Consider the following 24,679-nt stretch of genomic DNA (forward strand, 5'->3'; position numbering starts at 1 on the left):
CTCCTGATGTTCAAGCTCTTGTATGATCCCCTCCAGTTGATGGGAGGGGGCATTGTGATTAGCTGTAACCAATAGAGTATAGCAGAGGCGACAGGAGGTCACTCCTGTGGTTACGTTTGCTGGCTGACTTGCGGTAGAGGGTCTCCTTGCTGGCTTGATGACGTCATCAAGCTGAGGAAGCCCATGTGGCAGGGAGCAGTGGGTGACCACCAGCTGGCTGACAGCAAGGAGGTGTCCTCCAGCACAAGGAAACAAATTCTGCCAGCACCCGCGTGAGCTTACCGGTGGGTTCTCCCCCAGAGCCACCACATGAGGACACTACTGGGGACACCTTGATTGCACCTGTGTGAGTCTTTAAACCAACGACCCAGCCATGCCATGGCCAGACTCCTGAGCCTGAGCGTGAGATGATAAACGTGTGCTGTTTCGAATTGCCAACTTGGTGGGAATAACCAATATAGAGACTTGTCTGAATTTGTTCCATCCTAGTTTTCCACCCTGGTCACCTCAGACCTCCATCTTTGCTTCTTGTCCACTGGAAGTGTGTGGATGGCCTGTTTTTCTATTTTCTCTTTATGCTCAAATACCTTCATTGTTAGGGCCACTTCATCTTTCCGGTTTCTTCCTACTCTCTTCTGGTTTCTGCTTGAGGGGTGCGCCCCATCCCCTGTTGGCAGGAAGAAGGGTAGTTTTTAGTTTGTAGTGCAAATGACTGACATTGCCAGAGACGCAGGGTACCAACTCCACCTTCCTCTGTGCAGGTGAGCTCTCCTCCATCCCTCACCGGCTGGCCCCCTGGCAGTGGCTTAATCCCGTGCCCTGCCTCAGTTACAGTACTCACTACACAAAATACAGGTAATCAGATTTTCTGGTGTGACTTTAGTTTCAAATATTCCAGTCCCTTGGTTGTCCTCATAAACCACGAAACTCTCCCAAATATTGTTTTGGTATATAAACTCTTTTTGGACTGGCTTCCTTAGAATGAATTACTAAGAGCCACTGTCATTTTTGGGCATCTGCTGTATGTCACACACTTGATTAATGATCCTCATTGTGTCTTCCATCATCCCCAGTGAGGTGGATGTCATGGTGCCTGACTTACAGAGGAGCACACTGAGATGCAGTGGGTTCATTGTCTTGTCCAAGGTTACTTGGAGCTTGCGTGTGTCCACACCAGGATTAGAACTCCTGAACTGTCCTCTAACTTGTCTGGGCTCACTGCCTCAGAAGAGTACAGGGGTGTTTCTGCCAGGCCCTGTGCCCCAGTTTTGCTTGGAAAGTAGAGTTGCTGCACACAGTCCACCTGAAGTTTCTCATACTTCCTTCCCGAAGGACCACAGAAGGACGTTGTGGAGTAAGGGCACAGCTGAAACCTCAAGTTGAAATAGGGAGGGAGCCCAGGTGGTCAGCAATAGAGGTTCCAGCCCTGTTGGGGACGGTGAGGGGTCCAAAGTGGTGCTCAGCCCTGGCTGTATGTTAGAATCATCTGGGACGCTTTACTGTCTACTGATGCCTGGGCCCCGCCCCCAGAAATATTGATTCAACTGGTTTGAGGTGCAGCTGGGGCACTAGGATCAAAACTCCCCAGGAGATTAACATATGCAGCCAAAGAGGGCCTCCACATGGCGGGAACAGATGGAGCAGACAGAGAGGCTAAGGATGGGGGCATGGTCCCGACCACTAATGCAATTCCCCCTCCCCATTTGGAGGCAGACCCTGTGTGCATGTAGCCTTAGACTCACAGAGTCCAGGCCCACAGGACTGGCTTCCAGGAGCCCAGTTTGGTGACCCAGTGAGGCACGCTCATATGGATTTGATAGATTCCTGCATCTTCAGTGCCATCAACTCAACCCCTCAACACACAGTGAAAAGGATAGAGGGGTTGAGATACCCACCCAAAAGGCCTTAATAAGTCAGCTGTTAGTGTCTGCACGGACTATTGTCATTGCTTAGAGTTAGTGGTTAAATCTAGGGTTTGTGGTTTTCCCTTGTCACTTGAGTACCTCTTGATGAGAGGTACTGAATTGCAAATGCCTCGTGGGTAGGGGCCCTATATCTGTGTCTGCTGGAGTGAATGACGTGGTAATTTACCTGTCATGGGTGCTTTGTACAGCTGCATTTGGTGATTGATCTAAACAGTTTTTGAAAGTTGAAGCACAGAGAACCTAAGATCACTAAGGGAAGTGAAAAACTTGTTGATTTTCACCTTATTTAAATTTATAGCTCTGTTCATTCCACCCGCTGCCTTCCTTGGCTAGCTCTGTTTTTTCCTGTAGCATCACCGGTCATTAATATGCTGTGTAATTTACTTGAATGTAAGCAGATGATGGCTGGAGTTTCTCTCTCCTTATGTCTTACACATAGAAGGCTCTCAAAAAATATTTGTTGAGTGAATGAACAAATGACGGCTTGTAGCTGGTGTCAGTGGATCCAGAGGGGGAAATGCACTAATCTAAGAATTACGTCTTTGGTTGAGCTCTTGGAGGAACCTCAGGCCTTCCCGGAACAGGAGGAACAGAGAACTATGGGTTAATTTTATTTTATCTACTTTCCTGGAGCCGTTCTCTTCTTTCTCAATTAAAACGTATTTTTTTTAGCAGTTACCTTGTAATGGAAAATGACACCTCTGCCGGCTTTAGTCTTTTATGTCTTCCGAACCGAGCCCTTTCCCCTGCTGTGGCTTCAATAATGCATCATTTCATAAGTTCACGGACGGTAATGTGCTTCTGCTGAAGCTCGAGTCTCAGCAAGGTAGTTGAATGAAAATTAACCACCGTAGGTGTGATTCAGTCACCTCTTCACCTTCTCCCTTTCGTCCCCTCCCTCATCCCATGTATGCAAAACAGGGACACGCTTTCCTTCTTTAAGTGCGAAGGCCTGATGCGTGTGTGCACATGGGCTCCCATGTGTGAACGGATATCTTGATTTATCTCACAATCAGAGATCCATGAAAAAATAACAACGCATGCATACATGTTTTTGAAATTCTGCCTCTCCAGCTAAAGTACAGTGGAGTCTGGGGAGCTGTAGCAAACTAATATTTAACGAGAGCGTTGCTATTGTACTAGATTCAGCACTCATGGTGGCTGCTGGTAAATTGTCACGTGTCTTGATAAGGCTCTGAAATTTACTCAGTATTCCTCCAGTCCGTCTGGGCCTGAGGATTATTTCATGTGTATGGGGCACCTGGGTGGTGGATGTGATTCACTCTTTGCATTAATGGCCCCAATTCTTCATGCCTTTCTGAATTCCTTCCCAAAGATCATAGTCTATTTCCGCAATTTTTAACTTTGGGTTCAACTGTGGGACTTACTTTGATCTGAAGGATGAGCCAGAGGTGATGCTGTGCTAGTTCTGAGCCTGGGCCGGAGAAGACCTTGAGTGTTTCCGCTTTCTTTGCTGCCTCTTTGCCTTTGCTGCGAGAGCAGCATGCCCCGCAGCCTCCTGCTCTGAGGAGAGGAGCAGGATGAGAGACACGTGGAGCAGAGCCATCCAGTGACCTGTGAGTCTTCATTGAGAAACCAAGCCCACACCAGAGCAGCTGAGTCCCAGCTGACCTGCCGAAGCAGTGAAATAGATGATCGTTGATGATGAGTGAATAGATGAGTGAAAACAGATGATTGTTGCCTCAAGACACTGGTTTTTGGGATGGTTTGTTAGGCGGCAGTATTAGTATGCAACAGATGGTTGATACAGTGGGATATTAATATGACTCAGACGTGGATCCCGTTTGAAAGAAGTCTTGGTGATGGTGGTAAGAGGGCCTGGAGAAGATCATTAGCTCATACAGAGTAGAGAAAGCGCTGGGTGCCCTGAGAAAGGACTCAGTAAGGGGAGTGTAAGGCGGGAGTCTGCTGGGTGAGTGATCAGAGAAGGCCTCGTGGAGGGGTGGCCTTTGGCAAAGGCGTTTTTAAGACAATGAGATCAAAGTTCAGAATAGAGGAGCATTGACTAGGTTTCTGAGTTTAAAATATCTGATGTTTCAAAATTGATTTCTCATCAAAGCCAATGCACTAATGCCAATTTCCTATTAAAGGTGTAATGATTTTGCTTTTACTGTACCAAAAAAGGATTCTTAAGACTTCAAGCTAGGTTAGTGTCAGAGAGCAGCATCCCCTTTTGATAACAGCCAACATTTACAATGCTTATCACCAAGAATTACCAACTTGTGTTTGGTGTACCTACTGAGTGCCAGGGATGTGCTTGCTCAGCATTTTATAGGCATGTAGTCCTCATCAGCACCTTAAGAGATAGTAATAGATACTCATGTTGTTTCCATTTTCCAGTTAAATTAACCGAACCAGAGAGGGCAGGTTACTTGCTAAAAGCCATCTAGTAACATCGGAGTCTCATTCTGCTCCTTGCACCTCTCCCTCCCGTTGGCCTGACATCCTCTCCATTAATTTTTGTATCACTAGCATATCTCAGGGTGCTTTGTACATAGGACATGCTCAAAAGAAAGGAAGATATGAATAAATCTATTAAAAAGGAAATAATGGCTTCATCTCCGTCCATATGGCAGGCATAACCTGATAAAGAGACAGATTCCTGGACCGATTCTTATAAAACCCATGAGGCGAGGTCAGTGGTGGAGGTATTGGAAATATTTCTAAGAATTTGGCAGAGCACAGAGAGCATGTCCTTGATATAACCTAGAAAGATAATACCTTCTGGAAGTGGTGAACTCTGAAATGAGGAGTCTGAATTAGAGAAGGGAGAGCAAAGGTCTTGCCTGCAGAGGAGACGGGAGTTGATGGAAACCATAGCTTCTGGGACATGGTAGGTGCGCGGTTATAAATGTCTATTGTTCTGACCTGTTGGGTGAGGGAGGCGCTGGCGGGGATCCTTCTGAGCCTCTGTTACCAGTAAAGCTATGAAGATGTGTCTCTCGGCAAGCTGACGACCTCTCTGTTTCCACCTTCCCTAGTGCTTGTCGCTCCAGGGAAACTGAGGCAGTACAATAAAAGGAATTATGACCTGCTTTGTCCTAAACAACTGGTTGCCTAATAAGGCTGGCTTATCAACGAGATAATGATCTTCTCGAATAGACCTGGGAATTCTTCAGATATAAAATTAGTTTGAAATAGCCCGTGGTAGCCCAAACCTCTGGGTTTTTGAAAGTATTTACTGATGACTCTCGACGCAAATCTGAATCCAACCTCCAGCGTTTACCTGTGAGAGTCTGGTCCAGTTCCTTAACAGCTTTCTGAGCCTCAATTTCTTTATCTGTGAAATAAGGATAAAATCCACATTCTGGAGTTGTACAGATTAATTAAAAAAACAGATAGTTTTGTTGTTTTTTAACGCTGTGTGTTATTTAACGCTTTTTAACTTCTCTATGAATGGATTCATTTGACATTTTAAGTCCTCACAAAAAAACTGCTTGATGGGATAAACACAATGATGACACCCACTTTACAAATGGAGTTTGACAACTTGCTCAGACTACAGGGCTAGTTAGGGGAGAAGCTAGGATGTGAACTCATGCCCTCTGCTGTACTTAACCGTGTGCCTCGCACACAGCAGGCATCCCCTGATCTTTGTTTCCCATCCCCTTCTCTTCGGAGTTGACCACCATTGTTCTCTCCCATCCTGCGGAACCAGTGGGTCTGTGGGGCTGGGAAGGCTTATCAGGCATCAGCCTGGTTCCCAGCTTGCCAGCTTCCCAGGCACCTGGGGGCTTCCCTTTCAGCCCTGATGTGGCTGGTAATCTGCCTGTGTGTTTATCATCTGTTTATCCTGTGAGAGTGCCCACTTCACCAGGGGCGGGGACCATGTCTGGACCACACTGTATTTCTGGCACCGAGCTTAGTACCTTTGCCACCTGGAACACTCAGTAAATATCAAATGAATGAATATATTTCTGTTAATTTCTCTCCTATCCTCTCGTCCCTGGAGACCACTCTCCGCTCAAGACCCAATTCAAATGATCCCACCCGCTTGTGGCGAAAGTAGCAGCTTTTGCCTGTCTGTTAGGCTGGCATTTTATGCAGGTGCCTCTGTGAATGTTGGTGGGGTCTCCGTTCCTCCTGCTGGTGTGTCCCTGTGGGACCCTTAGCAAACACCAGGCTCAGAGCCCACCGCCTTTCTGCGTCGAATGTTCTCCATAAATGGTGCTGACATGAGTGGATTGAACAGAGGCCCTATTTGGGAAGAGTCTGACCTCCACCTCTGCTGGAACTTCAGAGAGGGCCAAGGAAAAAAAGTTTATTTCAGGAAACCATTTTGCAGAATTTCCAAACATGTATTATTCCAGCTCCAACATCTCAAACTTATGAATGGAGGGACTCCAAAGGATACGTTTTCTTTTCTGCCATTGAAAGAGATGTCACAAATGGCGCTAAGGAACGCTGGTCGATGCACAGAAGTCGGCCTGGCCCAGGAGGGAGCTGCGTTGCTGGACCTTTGCCATGAAAATCGTCAGACGGCTATGCTTGCAAACCTGACAATTAAAACAGGAAGACGATATAATTGAATAAGATTCTTTTTCATTTATATTGAATGAAGGGGCTTGAGGAAAAGCTCATGTAATTAAAAGGCAAGCCATGGCACTTCTGAAGGGAGCTCGGTAAGAATTTCAGAGGCCATTGGCACCTGTTGTTTACTGTGCTGAACTGCGTGTCAAAGGATAGGGTTTGCTTTCGGGGAACGAGGTGGGGTCCTGCATGAAGCTCAGCTTTAGTGGCGAGCAGACTTCACTTTAAATTAGGCCCTTGACTAAGTGTGCAACTGACTTTAAGCTACTGAAAACGCCACCGGTTTCCTCATCTCTAAAATGGGTGAAATTTTTTACAAGACCGATGTATGGTGTGAGGATATATTTGAAGGTGCTTTATGGGTGGGAGGGGCTCAGTAAATGTTAGCCCCTTCCTCGCCCTCATCTGTGATCACAAGCATCGTTATTATATTTATCCACATGTCGTTTCTTGCATTGGAAGGAAGATGGAGAGGCGCTTGAAAATACAGCATGGAGGGACTTTTTTGGAGGCTATAGAAGATTTTGACAAAGGGAAAAAGGCAAGTCACTACAAATTTGTTTCTCAAACAGGGTGCCTTCATGGGCTTGCAGGTGTTTCTGAGACTTTTTTTTTTTAGGGGGGGAAAGATTAGCCCTGAGCTAACATCTGCTGCCAATCCTCCTCTTTTTGCTGAGGAAGACTGCCCCTGAGCTAACATCCGTGCCCATCTTCTTCCACTTTATATGTGGGACGCCTACCACAGCATGGCTTGCCAAGCGGTGCCATGTCTGCACCCAGGATCCAAACTGGTGAACCCTGGGCCGCTGAAGCGGAACGTGCACACTTAACTGCTGCGCCATGGGGCCGGCCTCTGAGACATTTTTTAAATTAATTTTATTTTCCTTTAAATTTTTTCAATTGACTTTTTTTTTTTCGGTGAGGAAGATTAGCCCTGAGCTAACATCTATTGCCAATCTTCCTCTTTTTATTTGAGGAAGATTGTCTGTGAGCTAACATCTGTGCCACTCTTTATTATTTTGTATATGGGATGCCACCACAGCATGGCTTGATGAACGGTGTGTAGGTCCACGCCCAGGATCTGAACCAGTGAACCCCAGGCCACTGAAGCAGAGTGCATAAACTTAACTACTGTGCCACTGGCCGGCCCTGACATTTTGATGTCATCTCAGATTAACATAATTTGTCATCTCATGCCCACGTATGACTGGATACGGGTCCTGGATTTGCACCAGCGAGTTGTTGCTTTGGCACCAAGTGGTACGTCCTCAGTTGAGGACGGCTGATGAAGGGGGGACGAGAGGGCTCAGTGTGTGAAGGGGGCATCCAGGTGGTTCCACAGTCTTTTCAGCATTAGGAAGGCACAAGGCTGGGGGCACCAGCCTCAGAAGGCCCTGGCTAACCTGAGCAGAGCGAGCCATCCTCCCTCAGGAGAGTGGCAGCTTACGTTGGGGGGAAATAGCATCAACTATCACATTAAGTTAATTTCAACTTGTTTTGCTGTTGCACTTGGGGAAAAAAAGGTACCTTGTAAGTTTGTTTTGCTGTCAAGGGTGTTTTAGAGCCACAAGTCCTGCACGTGCCCCTCGTTTGATGCTCATGCTCTTCTCTTGGCTTGGAGTTCTGTTCTCTCCTTCGCCGCTCCCGTCCTGAATAACTTCTGCTCGCCCCTCGCTCTCAGTTTACGTACCACTTCCTCAGCCTTCCCTCACCACCTTGCCCGGGTCACAACTTGCCTCTGCACTTTTAAAGACCTTTGGGGCAATTTTCCCAGTTGATTTTTACAGCTTCCGTGGGCTGTTTTGGTTCATTTCTCTGTTTGGTTAATAGCTAGACTGGAAGCTTCCCTCACAGGGAGTGTGTTTGCTATTGTCCTCACCCTGTATCCTGCAGGGCTTAGCACTCAAGAGATATATATTTAAATAGCTTTTTTTATTTTAACATTTTACTTTTATGGGGGCGGGGGGGGCCGGGCAGAGATTAACCCTGAACTAACATCTGCTGCCAACCCTCCGCTTTTTGCTGAGGAAGATTGGTCCTGAGCTAACATCTCTGCCCGTCTTCCTCTACTTTGTATATGGGACGCCTGCCACAGCATGGCTTGATAAGCGGTGGGTCGGTCTGCACCCAGGATCCTAACTGGCAAACCCCGGGCCGCCAAAGCGGAACATGCGAACTTAACTGCTGCCCACTGTGCTGGCCCCCACATTTTACATTTTTTAATGCTTAAATAACATTGAAGTAAAAACGATTTAAGCCCAAACTAGGGTTCCCTGCTAACTTCTTTTCTATACAGGTGGTCGCTGGTCACTCCAGGTCAGGGAACATTGTGTAGGAGGGATGGCCTTGGGGGAATGACCGAGCTCCGGGGTGAAGGAAAGCTCAAAGTAGGAATATACTGGGTCGACGTGTCCTTGCTGAGCACCAGGGGGAGGACGGTCCTGGACCAGCATCCAGTGGATCCAGGAAGAGAGACCACCTGCAACTCACCTTGGCTACTTCCTTACCTGAGATGCTGATGGGGGGAGTTTGTAATTCAGGGCCTCCATTTCTGGCTTTGGTGTCTCCTGAAAGGTCAGTGTAAGGGCTGCGTTGGTCTTTTATGATGTTGGGACACTTGAGCGGGAGGTGAGGAGGAAACTGTAGTTCAGGGGAACCCCCCTGAACCCCCACCCCCGAAGGTGAGCTGAGCTGTTGACACCTAAAGCCCCGCCTCTTTATGGGCATTACTCACTAGATTTCATCGTAATTGTGACTTTGTTTTGACAGCCTTTGACAGGTCACAAAGCACATCAAGAAGGCTTTTAGTGCTCTGTCCATAAATATCGCAAGATCCTTACCGCAAACCGTGTGACGTCGATGTGCGATGAGCACCCTCGTTTCACAGATCACTAGACCCAGGCTTAGAGGGATTGATTTGAATTTGGGGCTTAGGACCTCAAGGTCTTGTTACCTCCACTGTGTCATTTGGGTGGAAGGGTGTCTGCCTCCCACTGTGCTCCTGGGCTCAAGTCTGGGGTGTCAGCTGCCCCCCTCGGCAGAGGGTCACCTAGGAGACCAGCTTGGGATAAAGTGGTTTAGTAGCAACTGAATAAGGGAGAGATTAGGGGCCGGCCCTGTGGCGTAGTGGTTGAGTTTGCGAGATCTGCTATGGCGGCTTGGGGTTCGCTGGTTTGGGTCCCAGACGTGGACCTATACACCACTCATCAAGCCATGGTGTGGTGGCATCCCACATACAAAATAGAGGAAGATTGGCACAGATATAGCTCAGCAACAATTTTCCTCAAGCAAGAAGAGAAAGATTGGCAACAGATGTTAGCTCAGGGCCAATCTTCCTCACCAAAAAAAAAGAGAGAGAGATTCTGTTTTGTTCTATGAAAAGCAGTGTTGCTTGTAGAGCACATACCTCATGCCATACAGACTGGGTTTGAAGGCAAGTGTTGTTACTCCTGGCTCTGGTAGATTCCTTGTTAGCGTCTGAGCCTCAGTTTCTGCAGGGGTAAAATGGGGGGTACTGATATTTCATCAGAGCATTAGGATGAATGGAGTTATCTTCTGAAAACTGCCGAGTTCGGCACTCACACACCTTCCAGTTGATATTCCCGGTCCCCTGAAGGATTTACCTGCCTTTTTATTAAAGAATTTTTCTTCCATGGAGAGATTCACAAACGCATGTGTGGTTGGTGCCATCTCGGGCCCTGGCTGACTCTGCTCTATGCTTGGCAGGCATCTAGAAGCCATGGGGAGCTCGGGCTTCAGAGAACAGGAAGGAGGTTGATTTGAGCAGTCGGGAAACCACGAGGCGCTCCTGTCATTGTCCCTTGGAGACTAGGGTTGGCTTCTGGAGTCAGTGCGTGTGTGCCTCGAAGATGCTAACTGCGGGAGCTGGGAGGCCTCGCTTCCCTGGGCAGGCTGATCCAAGGCTGGGTTGCCAACACTCAGCGGTGTAAGCGGTGACCTCGAGAATCTGGCAGCTCTGCGGGACGGTGGCATCTGGCCTTTCAGGGCCTCCCCCATCTGGCCTTGCCCGGTCTCCCACTGATTGATTCCTTGCTAGTTGTGACATCCCAGCCAAACTCACAGTTGCCTGGATGTGGCACGTGCCTCCCCGTGTCAGGCCCTTGGCGTGGGCTGGCACGGTGTCAGGGCCTCAGAAGAGATGGGGGATGGATAAGTGGGCAGCTTCTCCCAGGCTGACTCACCCTGAACTGTAGCTGTGTCTGATGAGCACACATCAGAGGAAAGAGGTCCCACCTCAGGTGACCAGGACCATGATCTTTGCAAATATACAAGTGCTTTAAGGTGAAGTGTTCCTGGCAGCCTGGGGGGATGGCTGAGCCATGAGTAGTAAATGGAGGAACCCAGTGTTGACTGAGGCTGATTGTGGGGGCTCTGTTCCTGCCCTCATGGAGTGTAGGCTCTAGTTGAGGATGAAAGAGGCCATGTTGGGGGGCACAGACCACCCTACGGCAGACCTGCTTTCAAATCTTCATTATTTTTGGATTCATCACACAGATAGCTGTTGATTACTACTGTGTGTGAGGTGCTGCTCCAAGGGCTGTGGGTCTCTTGGTAAACCCAGGGATAAAAGTCCACGTTCTCAGGAAACTTATATTCTGGTTGAGGGAGACTGACTAACACGCAAAAGAAGTAAAACATGTCAAGTCTCAGGTGGTGATAAATACAAAGGCAGGAAAAGAACGCTCAGATGAGAAAGAGGGAGTGTTGAGGGTGTGTAGGGGTGGGGTGGTTAGAGTTTGCAGGTTTAAGTTGGTCGGAGAGGGATTCTCAGAGAAGGAGATTTGAGCAAACATCTGAAAAGGTGAAGGAATGAGTCAGAGAGCTATCTGGAGAAAGAGCTGAGGCTGAGGTAAGTGCAAAGGCCCTGAGGTCATTTCTCAATTGCTAATTGAGAGACAACAAGGATGTCAGGTGGTTGAAAGGGAGGCAGCATGGAGGAAAGTAGTGGGGGCTGAGGTCAGAGAGGAATGGAGGCCCAAGTGTTCAGGACCTTGTTGCCTGGGGGCCGTTGGAAGAGTGGCATGAGTCCACTCACTTATCGGGGTCACTCACGTCCCTCCTGTGTTGAGGATTGCCTGTAGGGGGCAAAGATAGAGGCTGGGAGACCATTGGGAGGGGCTTGCTTTAATTCAGGCAGGAGATGAGGAAGACTTGGGCCAGGGTGGCAGTGATGGGAGGCGTTGAGGAGTTGATTCTGGGTCTCTTGCTCACAGTCTCTGTGATCCTGGGCGAGTTATACATCTCGTTAAATTTGAATTTTCTCAGCTCTGCAATGGAGGCAATAATGCCTGCTTCACAGGGTGGTGGCACAGAGACGGTCTGAAGCTGCTGAGGCTGAAACAGAGATGACAGCAGCTTTGCACTGTGCACGCTCCTCCAGCGCTGGCGGCTGAGGAGATCTTTAGAGATGCTCTAACCTAACCCTCCGTGTTTTTGATTCAGAAACTGGGACCCAAAGTGACGAGTTTTCCCATTTTCACCATAATTCATCCAGCTGTCTGTCATGTTGCGCGGTACCTGTGGATGTGTGAAGAGGTTGGGGTGATTTGTGGTCCAGTGTGAGGAAAACTGGATCATGGAGTGATAAATTAAGAGTGCTCAGGCAGTCTGTTGAAATCCCCATAAGGTGTGGCTCTTGGAGTTCAAGGTAATCCTAGCAAAGAAAGTTGAAGAACAATGGAAGAAAGTCAAAATTTCTGCTCAGTTATGTAAGCAGAGAATGAGTACCTGTTGTTGTAAGATCGAATCTCAGGGATTTTCTAGAAATACTGTAGAGACGGGATACCGTGCATTTTATTGCTCTGTAGAATGTATGGAACTTTTATTTGCAAAGTGCATTATTTACCTTGTTAGTTACTTTATATGACACAGGTCAGCATTGCTGTTCCGGTTTTACTGATGAGAGACCCGTTGCTTTCCGTGCTGAATTTCATCCTGGGTGTTTTTCCTAAGCTTTATCACTGCCCACTCTGGGAAGTCTCCTGGCCTGCCCGTGCATCCCTTGTGGCCCCTTTATGACTGCTGGGGGTGGAAGTGGAAGCCGCTTGGATAGGTCTGGGTAGAAGTTGGACCCGCTTTAAACTAAAGTAGGCATTTCATTGGTTCCAGGTCACTGGCCTTTTCCGTTAAGCAGAAGGACAAGGAGTATTGAAGGGCAGAGGCCGTCTTGCTGGCGTGGAAAGGGCGTTAGTACCTACTCTGCGAATGTGTCTGGGAGACTCTTCTTCCAAATCATCTGTCCATCCTGGTTGTTATTGCCCCAAGGACTTTTGCAGCATCTGCTTCCTTGGTGTCCTGGAGAACAAACCCCACATGTCGGAGTTGACATGTTCATACACCGGAGAGGGATCATCCGACCTGAGTGTTTCTTTAACTGCTTCTTTAACCCCTTGAGACGATACATTGTTTCTTGTTTCCCTAACCCTCAGGGCTTGACTTGGTGAAATAGACTCAGGAGCTGGGTCTTCCTCAAAATGGGATCCTTGGGTCTCCATTCAATATGTCCAGGGACAGGGAACTGCTAATTCAGCAAAACTTTAAAAGTTGGAGGCTCATCTTTTGATGATAAACTAGAAACAAAAATAAACATCGCCATGATTCTTTGCTGTGATCATTTGCAATTGACATGAGTTTTCATAAAACAAGACCTGTGCTTTTTTTTTACCAGCTTCCCCCTCCCCTTTAAAAGGGCTCATTTATTACCCGTGTTGGAGACACTTGATAATAATCCTAATTGTTTTACCTTCAGTTTTCAGATTCCTCTCTGGGTGGGGAGGCTTAGCTCGGCCTTCCTACACAGATGCTCACCTTGCCTTCGAATTCTCCACCTGCTCATTCGAGAGCCGGAGGTGACTTCGCCTGGCAACTCAGCACAGGGCCCCCTGGGGGCTCCTGGACCGGCTGCAGGCATTGTGCAGTTTGCTCGTTAAGCTGGACAGTAAGTCGCGCAGCGTGCCTTGTGCGCAGAACTCCTTTTCCGGCCCCAGGGGGCTCGTCACCGTGCTTCTGGAAACCTGGTACATGGGAAGGCATCTGGAATGTTAGACTCTCCATATGGGAGCCTGTCAGGGAATGTCATCATGAGTCAGCTGAGCGGCCTTTGTGGCATCTTTATTGAACATAAAAAAAAAAAAAAGCTACTTACAAAGTAGGAGGGGATGGATTGGAAGGCTAACATTTATTTTTCACAGTCAGAAATCTAAAAGGGAACCTGTACAGAAAGCGTTCCCTTCTTGTTCTCTCTGCTTCTGCGCCTACTGCCTAAAAAGCGCAGAGCAGGCATGTGTGAGGAAGAGAATTGTAGTTAAATCAATGCCTGTGTCCTGAGTAAGAGAAGCAGAGTGAACAGAAAATTCTATATGAAGAATCTTTCCAGAATTTGAAACCAAGAACTAGTTGAAAGTTCAGATGAAAACATCTTCACCTGTTAGGTCTGGGAGGTTTTGCTAAAACTTTCCCAAAGGAAAGAAAACTTCAGTTGCATGGGGCAGCTCCACTTCACAGGAGCGACCAGAAGGTGGTTGGTAAGTCCGGGAGGGAGGGCCAGGCCACAGGAAGAGGCCGGAGTGTCATCCTCAGGTCCAGGATGGTGGAGACTTGTGCAGTGATAAGGGGCCGGTCTGAATCTTAACTCCAGCTCTTCTAGCTTGGTGACCCTGGCCAAGGAGGGAGTCTGTTTCTTAGCTGAGCCTCAGTTTCCTTATCTGAAAACTGGCCTAATAACCGCATTTTCTTAGGTAGGTGAGAGGGCCCAAATGAGAAAGTAGATTGGAGTTCACCCGGATAACTGTCTGCTGTGGAGAAGCGGTGGAAGGCTGAGATTTTGGTCAAGACTGTTCTTCCATCTGGTCTGACTTGGACTGAAATGTTCTGAAAAAATATGGCAGTTGAGCAGGGTCCAAAAGAGTGTGAGATTTTGTCTTTTGCTTCAGCTTAAACCTGTTTTCTTGGGCATCCAGAAATGCTTTCGTGTTAGCGTGGGTGGGCACAATTTGGAGTGCTTGATTAACCCAGCAATTAATGAAAGTGGAGAGGTGACAATTGGTGTTACCAAGCTACAGTGGAAAGCGATGCCCTTGGCCTCCCTCCACGCAGACAGATTGGCGGGGAAGCCACCCACGGGGAGGAACGTCAGAATGCAGAAAAGGGAAGCCGGTTGGGAAAAGGTACTCAGAACAAAATACAGGGTGTGAGGATGGGGTGGCTGGTTGGTTATTTCATTCGATCAACAGGTATTTATTGAGTGATTCTCCTGTGCCTGATACTGTGCCAGGAACTGAAGATACATATGTGGATGAAGCCTAGCTTCTCCTGCTAAGAGGCTCAGACTGTTGTGGAGGTGACAGACGCATGCAGCCAATTCTAACCCTCTGTCGTAAGTACAGGATAGATGGTGTTTAATGTCTTTGGGTGAGCAAGGAAGGAGTGTTGGTTTTATGAAAAGGGGGAGAGCAGTACTGACCTTATAGAAGAGGTGGTTTGGGCTAGATCTGCTGGTGGAAATGGGCATCCTAGCAGAAGGGACTGCCGGAGCAAAGCCTGGGTAAAATGGAGGGTGGATTTGGGGTCGTTAAGCAGGAACTGCGTTTGAATTCCAGCTCTGCCACTTAGTGGCTGGGTGTGACTGGGCAAGTCGCTGAGCCTTCCTGTGAGTTGGTTTTCTCATCTGTAAAATGGGCGTAGAGAATCTATGCCTCGTGGGGCATTGGGAGGATCCATTCTTAGTTCACATAAGGCACAGCCTGCTTGGCTCACGGTGGCCCCTCCTGTAGCAATTAGAGCCCTGACATGTGCTGGGTTCATTGAGTGGGCCTGCGTGAGAAGGAAGACTCGGAAGTGTCCCTTAGGGCCAGGTATTGAAGGTGTCAGGATGTCATGCCTCCTGATTCTATCTCTGCAAATCTTCACCCACGCCCTGTTTAAGCCATATCTCTCCTGGAAGTGTCAGACAATCTTCCTCACCTTTTAAAACACAGCCAGCCATGGGGGATCCTGGTGGCAAGTAATCGAATGTCAGTTCTTTATTATTTCCTGGGATGATGGCGTGGGCCACTGTTTGGAGGAGCAGATTTATTGACAGGTGATTTAGTGTGGAGTGCTGGGAAGAGCTCAGCTCAGCGTCTAGTTGGAGCTGGGGTCAGATTCTGGCTCCATCATTTGCTAGCCACATGACCTTAGGCAAGTCACTTCATCACTCCCAGGTGTAGCTTCTACATCCATGAAATTTTGTCTAAAATGTATTTATGTATTGAGATGACAAGAACTGGGATGAAAATTCCTTTGAAGGAGGGAACTGCCTTTGTGTAGGAAAATGCCTTGTTAAGCTAGAACAGCACTGCCCAACAGAAATATAAGACAGTCCACATATGTAATTTAAAATTTTCCAGGGGCCGGCCCGGTGGCGCAGTGGTTAAGTGCGCATGGTCCGCTTTGGCGGCCCAGGATTCGCCAGTTTGGATCCTGGGTGCGGACATGGCACCGCTTGGCAAGCCATGCTGTGGCAGGTGTCCCACATAGAAAGTAGAGGAAGATGGGCACGGATGTTAGCTCAGGGCCAGTCTTCCTCAGCAAAGAGGAGGACTGGCTGCAGATGTTAGCTCAGGGCTAATCTTCCTCAAAAAAAAAAAAAATAAAAAAAAATAAAATTTTCCAGTAGCCACATTAAAAACAAGTGAATAGGTGAAATTAATTTTAATAATGTTATATTTATTTTAGACCAGTACAACCAAAATATATTAAAAATTACTGAGATATTTTACATTCTTTCTTTCACACCAAGTCTTTGAAATTGGTGTATCTTGGACATTTATAGCACAAGTCAATTCAGATGAGCCACGTTTCAGGCGTTCAGTAGCCACTGTGGTTCATGGCTGCTGTACTGGACAGTGTAGATCTTGGTAAGAGGGGAAGCCAGAAATGAAGTGGCTTTACAGGAAACATGAGTTTTCTTCCTCCTTTGTCTCCCATCCTCATCCCTCTCTCTCTTTCCATCTGTCTCTTTCTCTCTTAGTCTTTCTTTTTCTTTATTTGCTTCTCCTTTGTGAAAGGGATGAGAAGATAAATGACCAGCGTAGACTGCAGTGGATGCTTTGTGTTACTGTATTTTTGTGGAAGATGAAGGCTGGGATAAGTGTCATGGCAGGACACAGAGGGAGAGGCAGCTCGCTGGGAATCTGCAGAAATCATGAAAACAGTAGCAGCTAAAGAGCACTGAATGCTTCTTGGTGCCAAGCACGATTCTAAGCATTCTACTGAGTCATCTCATTTAATCCTCACTGAACTCTTGAGAGGTAATCATTTCTTCCATTTTGAAAATGGGAAAACCGAGGCACAGAGAGGTTAAGAAACATACCCAGAGTCACACAGCTAAGGTTTGAATCCAGATAATCTGTTTCTAGAGCTCTGCTGTGCTCTTTGTCTCTGAAATTCTTGGAGGAAAAAAAGCACCTTAGAGAAGGCTTTGGACTTCCATTGGCATTGACTGGCTAGTTTGTACCAGAGGGTAGGGGCAGGCAGGATGAGCCCGAACCTTGCAAGAGTGTTAAGATTACCTTAAATGGCAGATGCACCACTCCAGTCACCATTGTTATACGCAGCAGGGTCTCAGTAAAAGATACTTGTTCCTGTCTTTTCTTTAGGCCCATAAAATAAGTCTTTTTAAAGAAGGTGCTTTCTTAGTTTTGTCCACATCTAGATCCATACCTGATATGTAGTAGCTGCTCAGTAAATGTTTGTGGAAGTCAGTGAGGATGTGTTGGCGTCACTGGATATGATGATCTCTGAGTCCACTGGGGGTGCCTGAAGATGGGACTCTGCCATTATGGGGTGGGCCTGTAAATACAGCCCTGAGGGAAAGGGGCTCATGTGGGACGATGACCAGCTTGTTCACATCCAGAGTTCTCGCTTTGAGCTGAGGATGAAGACCAGTTTATATGTCCCATGCCAAAGCTTATTGTTTTTCTAATAAATTTTTTTTTTTTTTGCTGAGGAAGATTTGCCCTGAGCTAACACTTGTACCAATGTTCCTCTATTTTGTATGTGGGTCTCTGCCACAGCATGGCCGCCAGTGAGTGGTGTAGGTCCACACCCAGGAACTGAACCTGGGCTGCTGACATAGAGCCCACCAAACTTAGGCCGGCCCCTCTTGTAAATTTTTAATTGACATATAGCATATTATACACGCAGCAGAGTACAGAACGTATAGGTGTGCAGCTTGATGTCATTTCACAAAGGGAGTCCACCTGTATAACCACCTCCCAGATCGAGAAACAGGACATTACCAGGACCCCAGAGCCCCCTGCCCCCTGTCACTGCCCCCTTGTCCCTCCCAAGGTGTCTGCTCTCCTGACTTCTGACTCCATAGACCAGCTTCATGTGCCCGTGCTTTCGAGCATGTGCCAATGACTGGAGTTGTGGGATCGTTTGTTTCAGTCCTGTGTCCCTGATGGTCTCCAGAGTTCAGGGTTCTAACCTGGTTCTTGCGTCTGTTGCACAGATGAGAAACTGAGGCTCACAGAGGCCATGCGACTTGCCCAGGTCTCATGGCTTGGGAATAGATCAGTGATTCGGACCCAGGCTGTAGCGCCCCAAAGCCCGTGTTCTTAACCATCTCGTATGTTTTCTTCTGACATTTTGCCTAAAATCCTGAGGTTGGGATGTTCAGGTTGAGATTGCTGGCCTGAGCAGTGTCTGCAGTGGCTGCTGAGAAGCTGCACCTGGATTTATCCCCAAGGCCGCACATCACCTGCCAGAGTGACTTGGCTGGCCAAGCCCATCCTGGGTGGGGTCGCAGGAGGCTTCAGCATGTGGGGCAGGCGGTTCCTCATCTCCCTGTGCGTCCCACCCCCGCCTGCTGCTGACAAGCGTGCCCAGGCTCTGGGAGAGAAGGTTTCAATTACACCAAGTCCAGCAGCTCCCGCTCTGTGCTGCCAGGGGAGCTGACTTCACTGGTCTCCTGCTCTGGGGCGTGGCTGAGGCTGCTACCCCTGAGCACCTTGGATTTCAGCAGTATCACCACTCAGGGGAGGGAGCAGGAGTGGCAGGCTGGGGAGGGCAGCCTGGAGGCCCCTTGGAATGGTTGGAGGTAGACATAAGTGTTTCAGGCAGAGGAGGTTTGCTTTCTCTGTGGCCCGGCCCTCTGCCCCCACCCTTCCCCAGTCAAGAGGGACAGGTGGTGGCTGTCATTCTGCAGTTGGCCCCAGCCACAGAGAGATTTTGCCAACAATTCTGGAATGGAGCTACCCCCCAGCCTCTTTGGCCCAGAGAATGCAGCTTGACCCATAAAGCTGTAAGCACGCAGCTCCCTCAGCCTGGCTTTCTCTCCGGTATGACGGGAGTGGGTAGCAGGCGGAAATATAAGCTGTTTCACTAGGCTCAGCGCCCCTAGGACTGAAATTTAATTCAAAAAGCAAAATAAACTCACCCCTCTGGAGGCAATGGTTCATATAAAAATAAAGCCAGTATTATTATTATAATCCTAACAAGTGAGTTGCTGAACAATTTACCCTTTGCTGGCCACTGGGCCTCACATCAGAGATTGAATGGTGTAGCTCTGGAGCCAGACTGTCTAGGGGGTGAATCCTGCTTCCTCTGCTTAGCTGTGTGACCTTGGGCAAGTTACTTGACTTCTCTGTCTCTCTGTAAAACAGAGACCACAACAGTCCCTACCCCTTGGTGGTGTTGTGTTAATGCATTAATCCATGAAGAGCACTTAGATTACTGACATGATGAAGTCTCAGTAAACATGATGATGATGATGAAGATGTGTGTGGTGTCAATTACAGTCTCTGAGCGCTCTGGCGTGCTAGTAGTTTAGTATTCCTGGTTACAGACAGGGAAACTGAGGCACAGACAGGGTCAGTTCCTGGCCCAAGGTTTCACGGCCAATAAGTAGTGGAGGTGGGGTTTGAACTCAGCTGCCTGGTGAATGGCCAGTAAAACTATCATTGGCTTATTCAGGATTTATCACCTAAGGATTAAATTTATTTCAGAACACCCCTCCCCTCCCCCCCCAAATAGTTCCAGTAAAAACAGGACAGATGCTATTCACTTTATGTTCCATTTAAAATAATAAACATAGTTAACATTTGTTGAGTGAATTGCCGCAATTCAGCTGCTGCATTTCCATTGTCTTATCGTTTCGGTTGTGTCCTGAGACCTTGGCGAGAAAGTTTTGAGGTCAGATCAAACTAGAGGCGCATCTTTTCTCGCCGCGACCGACATGCTCCTGAAAGATGACATGCCTGGATGGATGTGTGCGGACAGTCGCAGTGGGGTCTTAGGAGCAGTGAAGACCCGCCTAGTCTTCTGTGCCAGGTGTCCATCACCTGAGGGGTAGCTGCCGGTCGCCCTGGCTGGCTGGGCCCTTCTGACCTTCAGTCCCTCGGAGGGCTGTCCTTGGCATCCAGGCCCACTCTAACAAAGGGCCAAATCAGAGTGGAAAGACAAGGCTTCCGGTTTGACGACGTTGGGATGGCACAGGGCAGTCTGTGGAAATAATGTGTTATTTTCTCATTTAAGTTCCCTGAGCAGAGACAGGAAACTAGAGGACCAGAGAAGAGGCATAGAGAAGGAGCAAGAGGGAGAAAAAATGGTGGAGGGAGAGGGCAGAAGGAAGATTGGGAGGAGGGGCTAAAGGGGAAGGGGCGCGGCAGAAGCGGAGGCGGAGGGAGGTGAAGTTGGTGACTTGCAGTTGGGTTTTTGGGCCCTGAGAAGGACGGGGCAAGACCGAGTGGGAGGCAGATCCTAGTCCTGGGGAGAGGGTGGAGGGGGAGGAATGCGAGATGCAGCGGGGGGGGGGGGGGGGAGGGGGGGGTTAGAGAAGGGTACATGACTGTGAGAGGGGCTGCTAGGAGTTTTTAGTGCCAGAAGTGATTACAGGACACCTGATGGAGTGCCGCTGATGGGCAGACTGAGCCCTGCTGTTGGCCACATGGCTGATCCGGGGCAAAGTTTCTTTAGCCCTGGTCCAGTGCTCCGTGGTTGTGCCATATTGCCTCCAGGGCGGTGAGAGGGTAGACCAGAGGGAGACAGAGCTGAACCCTGCCTGCTCCGTGGTTTGGTTGGGGTGTCCATGGTCATCCCCACTGTTGGTTGCCCTCCTACATCAGAGCTTCGCTGAGGACACCTGGCCCTCAGTGCCGGAGTGGGGAAGGCCCCACTGACACCATTCAGAAGAGAGGACACAAATAAACTCCACCGTGTGTCTCTTTAGTCCGGGAACAGCTCATGCTGATGGAGGCGTGCCTCTGTCGTGCGCCACTCATGCCAAGGGAGTTAAAAAAAGAAATACGGCGATCCAAGGGCTTTTTGTGGGCAGGGCAGAAATAATAAACCCAAACACAGAGTCAAGCCATTTCAGGAGCGAGGTCGTGTGCCTCATGCCGGCCAGCTCCGGGAGATCATCGCGGCTGCCAGAGGCGGCCAGGTCCGCACCCTCCTCAAGGGCCAGCCGCCCTGTGGCAGGGCAGAGGTGAGTGGGCATGTTTTCTGCTAAAAGGATCTGCTTTTAATGTAGAGGGTTATTTGTTTCCCACCTTGGTCAGTTCATAGCTCCTCACGGTGCCCCTCCAGATTCACTCCAGGAAGACCAGCTCCCGGTGTGAGCTGGCCCGGCCCCTCTGTGCCTTGCACTTAGCGTTGAAGCCTTATGTTCTGCGAGAACTTGTTTCAAAGATGTGGACATTCGGGCCCAGGGATGTAACTGACTTGCCCAAAGCTTGTAGACAGCTTTGGTGGCAGTGATGATGACGATGGTGGTGATGATGAGGAGGAGGAGTATGAAAGACTGCTAGTCACTGGCCTGGCTAGCGTGTTAAATACTACCGTGTTAGGAATAGTAATGGCTAAGTCATGGCTGTCTGCTCTGTGCCGTGTGAGGTTCTGAGCAGCGCGGGGGCCCTTGATCTGGGATCGACTCTGTAAGGCAGACGCTGTATGCCCTTTGTACAGTGGAGGGAACGGAGGCAGGGTCAAGTCAGAGCCTGCATTCTTTCTGCTGAGCCATGCGCCGCGTGATGACCGTGCCAGCTTGCTGTGTGTGGCATGACCCTGTGGGTGGGTGAGTGCCCAAGTGAATGGTTGGTGGCAGGACACCCTTCTATTCTAGATCCTTCCTCCTTGGCTCCGAGGACCCCTTCCTGCCCCCGCCCCCCCCAACACACCTCCCACCACCCCTGCCCCCATCCCTTTCCCTGTGCTGTTTTCTTCTGAGGGATAGTTCAGCTGAGTTAATGGTAGTAACCATCACTAGTTATCTATTAACTTTAGTTATTGAAGGCTCTGGCCCTAAAAGTTTTTTTCTGAAGATGACCAGTTAACTCTATTCCCTTTATTAGGGAAAAATGAAAATTGAATATTGCTGAATGCCCTGTCACCAGTGTGGTTCATGCTGTGAAAAAATTGAGTATTTCAGGAAAAAGTTGCAGAGAGAAATAAAAGAAGGAGAGAGAGAGGAAAGAAAGAGGTGTGTGTTTGTGTGTGTTTGTGTGTGTGTGTGTAGGGGGTTGGATTATCTGTAAGGTAAGAAATAAGCTTGAAATCGAGGATGCAGTCCCGACCTGCTCTGAAGTCCCCGGCTGTTTGCCTGGGCGGGTTCAGGGACCTCTTCCCGGTCCTCCAGCAGCCCCTCTGTTGTGACTTCCGTGGCCATCCTTACCAGGATATATGGCAGCATGGCTGTTTCCGTGGTCCACCCACATGAGCGTGTCCTGGGTTGGGGCTGTGTCTTGTCCTCTTGTTTCCTGACACAGTGCTGGCACAGAGTAGTGCTCATTGAACGTTTACTGAAATGACTTCGTACATGAAAGCTTTGTGAGGGAGGACCTTTATTTCACTCTGCCTGCTGAGAGCTCTAAATGCTTTTGTCCCTTCTTTCTGGATTTCTGTTGCCTGTGTGGACTGGGGTCTGTCTTACCTGCTAAAATAAACATAAACATTCTCTAATTTGAATTACGGGGATGCAAGTCACTGCACACTTAATTAATTTATTTGTGTCGTCAAATAAGCTTTTTAAGGGGCTAGTAACTGCAAAACGTTCTATTTGGCAGGTGGAGTACAGAGTTGAGAGAGAAGCCAAGGATGTGGGCTTTGAAACCAGACCACCTGAGGTCAAGTACAGACCAGACGCTCTCTTCTGGTTTTAGGTGGTTATCCTGGGTAAGAGAGCACAGATTCTGGGTCTGGGTTTGAATCCTGACTCCACCATTTACAGGCTGTGTGACCTCAGGCAAATGACTTAACCATTCTGTGCCTTACTGGCCTCTTCATTAAAGTGGGATAGCTTCATGGCATGGGGTTGTTGTGAGGTTAAGGTCGTTGTGGGGCTTAAAGGAGTTAATAGATGGGAAGCACTTAGAACGGTGTTAGTATTTGTTATTGGCATTATTTTCTTTTAGTTAAGCTTCAGTGTCCTCGTGTGTCAAACCTGACGTTTTAGTACCTAAGTCTTCAAAGAATTGAGATGAGGATTGTATTAGTTTCCTCTGGCCGCCATAACAAAATACTACCGCAAGCTGCATGGCTCATGACAACAGAAATGTATTGTCTCACAGTCCTGGAGGCTGGAAGTGTGAAATCGAGGTGTATCAGCAGGGCCAGCTCCCTCTGAAACCTGCAGGGCAGTCATCCAGGATCTCCCTAGCTTCTAGTGGATTGCTGGCAATTTTTGGCATTCCTTGTAGATGCGTCACCCCAATCCTCTGTTGTCACGTGGCGTTCTCTCTGTGTGTCTGTCTTCACATGGCCGTCTTCTTGTAAGGACACCAGTCATATTGGGTGGAGGGCCCTCCCTCCTTCAGTGTGACCTCATCTTAACTACATCTGCAGTGACCTTGTTTCCAAATAAGGTCACGTTCTGAGTTACAGGGGTTAGCACTTCACCATATCTTTTCTAGGAGGACACAATTCCACCCATCACAAGGATGAAATGAGACAATCTGTGTGAAGCATTGAGCATAGAAACTAGAACAAAGCAGCACCAGTGAACGTTAGCTGGGCTGTTATTGTTGTTAGACCCTGTCATCATTATCACGATGACGGCCCTTTGCTGGGTGGCCGTGGCGGTTGTCTGGACGTCTTTGAACCTCAGTTTCCCATGTATGAACTGTGAATGGTGTGGCCCGACTTGCTGGGAGAGCGAGATAGTTAACCCCGCTGATCTGCATCATCTCATCTCTGAGATGGGGGGGGGAAGTAGAAGCACCTGCCGTGAGGGGCCGTCTCCCAGGAGGAATGGAGGGCGAGTGTGTGCCGGTGGCCCAGACACGCCATGCCCCCTGTGCTTGCTGTCCCTCCTTCTCTGCTGGTGCTTTGTGGCTCGGTGAGGACAAGCCCCCATCAGTACCACCACCCAGACCAGAGAAGGCTTCTCTGTCCCTTCCTGTGTCCAGACACGAGCTGGCTTGGGTTTTCCAGACCCCAGTTGCTTTATATTCAGGGTGGAACAATATATATGTTTTCCACTTGGGAGCTGAACAGATTTGCTACAGAGAAGTCTAGATATCTATGGAAACAGGCCTAATTTTAGCCTTGCCGCACTTCATGCCAACTCGGAGAGTGCGGTATTGGGTCAGGGCCCAGGGAATGAGGAAGGTGAGCCAGCCTGAAAGGGTCAGAACAAGCGCGGAGTAGCCAACGGACAAACAAGGATGGGAGGATGCTGCAGAAATCTGAGCGGTTACCGAGGGGCTGGCTCCAAGGAGAAAAGGGGTCTGAAGAGAGGGGCCTGGGGAGTGAGCATTTATCACGAATTCGTATTTTGAATCCAGGGATCTCCCTCCCCTCCCCCTCTGACTCTCCTGTCTAAATTCTGCTCATGTTCAGTCCAGTTCAAGACCTTGATTTCCACTTCCCCACCTTTGGAATCAGCCTCTCCTGCCTGTATTCTGATCCGTCTTCTATAGTTCTGTTGAGGCATTAAGGCAGCCCATTTAGTTTTGAGGTTAATCCATGTGCCTTGCAGTCCCCCATTTGGTTTTGAGCCCCTCCAGGTAAGCCATGGTCCTTGTCACGTCTGTACGCTCAGCCTGGCGTAGAGTAGACCTGGAGAAAATGCACGCGGATTGGAAGTGGACGTGACTGGTGCTTCTGGCTGACCAAACCCGGGGTGGACGTTAAATGATGGAGTATAACAAAGTGTAAGGAACACTTTTGAGGGGAAGAATCCACTTGCGGGGGGAATGGAA

The 24,679-nt window shown here is 48.7% G+C and overlaps 1 protein-coding gene across 11 annotated transcripts in view; it reads left to right on the top strand.

Moving 5' to 3' along the window:
* The window catches only part of LARGE1 (LARGE xylosyl- and glucuronyltransferase 1), a 539,997-nt gene that overhangs the window by 24,746 nt on the left and 490,572 nt on the right, over positions 1 to 24,679 (top strand). For 3 of the 11 annotated variants that reach the window (XM_070506998.1, XM_044780880.2, XM_070506994.1), the window contains exon 1: positions 20,860 to 20,967. The exons of 6 other annotated variants lie outside the window; for them this stretch is intronic. Coding sequence is in view for 2 of the 5 variants with exons in the window: in XM_070506994.1 (XP_070363095.1) it covers positions 20,876 to 20,967 (92 nt within the window). In the remaining 3 variants the exon portion in view is untranslated. Of the gene's footprint in view, positions 1 to 20,717; positions 20,968 to 24,679 lie in introns of those variants that run through there. 2 more of the 11 variants (XM_044780867.2, XM_070506996.1) reach the window with 2 other exon arrangements.

This window comes from Equus asinus, chromosome 4 (assembly GCF_041296235.1).
Source record: "Equus asinus isolate D_3611 breed Donkey chromosome 4, EquAss-T2T_v2, whole genome shotgun sequence".
In the NCBI taxonomy this organism is placed as follows: Eukaryota; Metazoa; Chordata; class Mammalia; order Perissodactyla; family Equidae; genus Equus; species Equus asinus.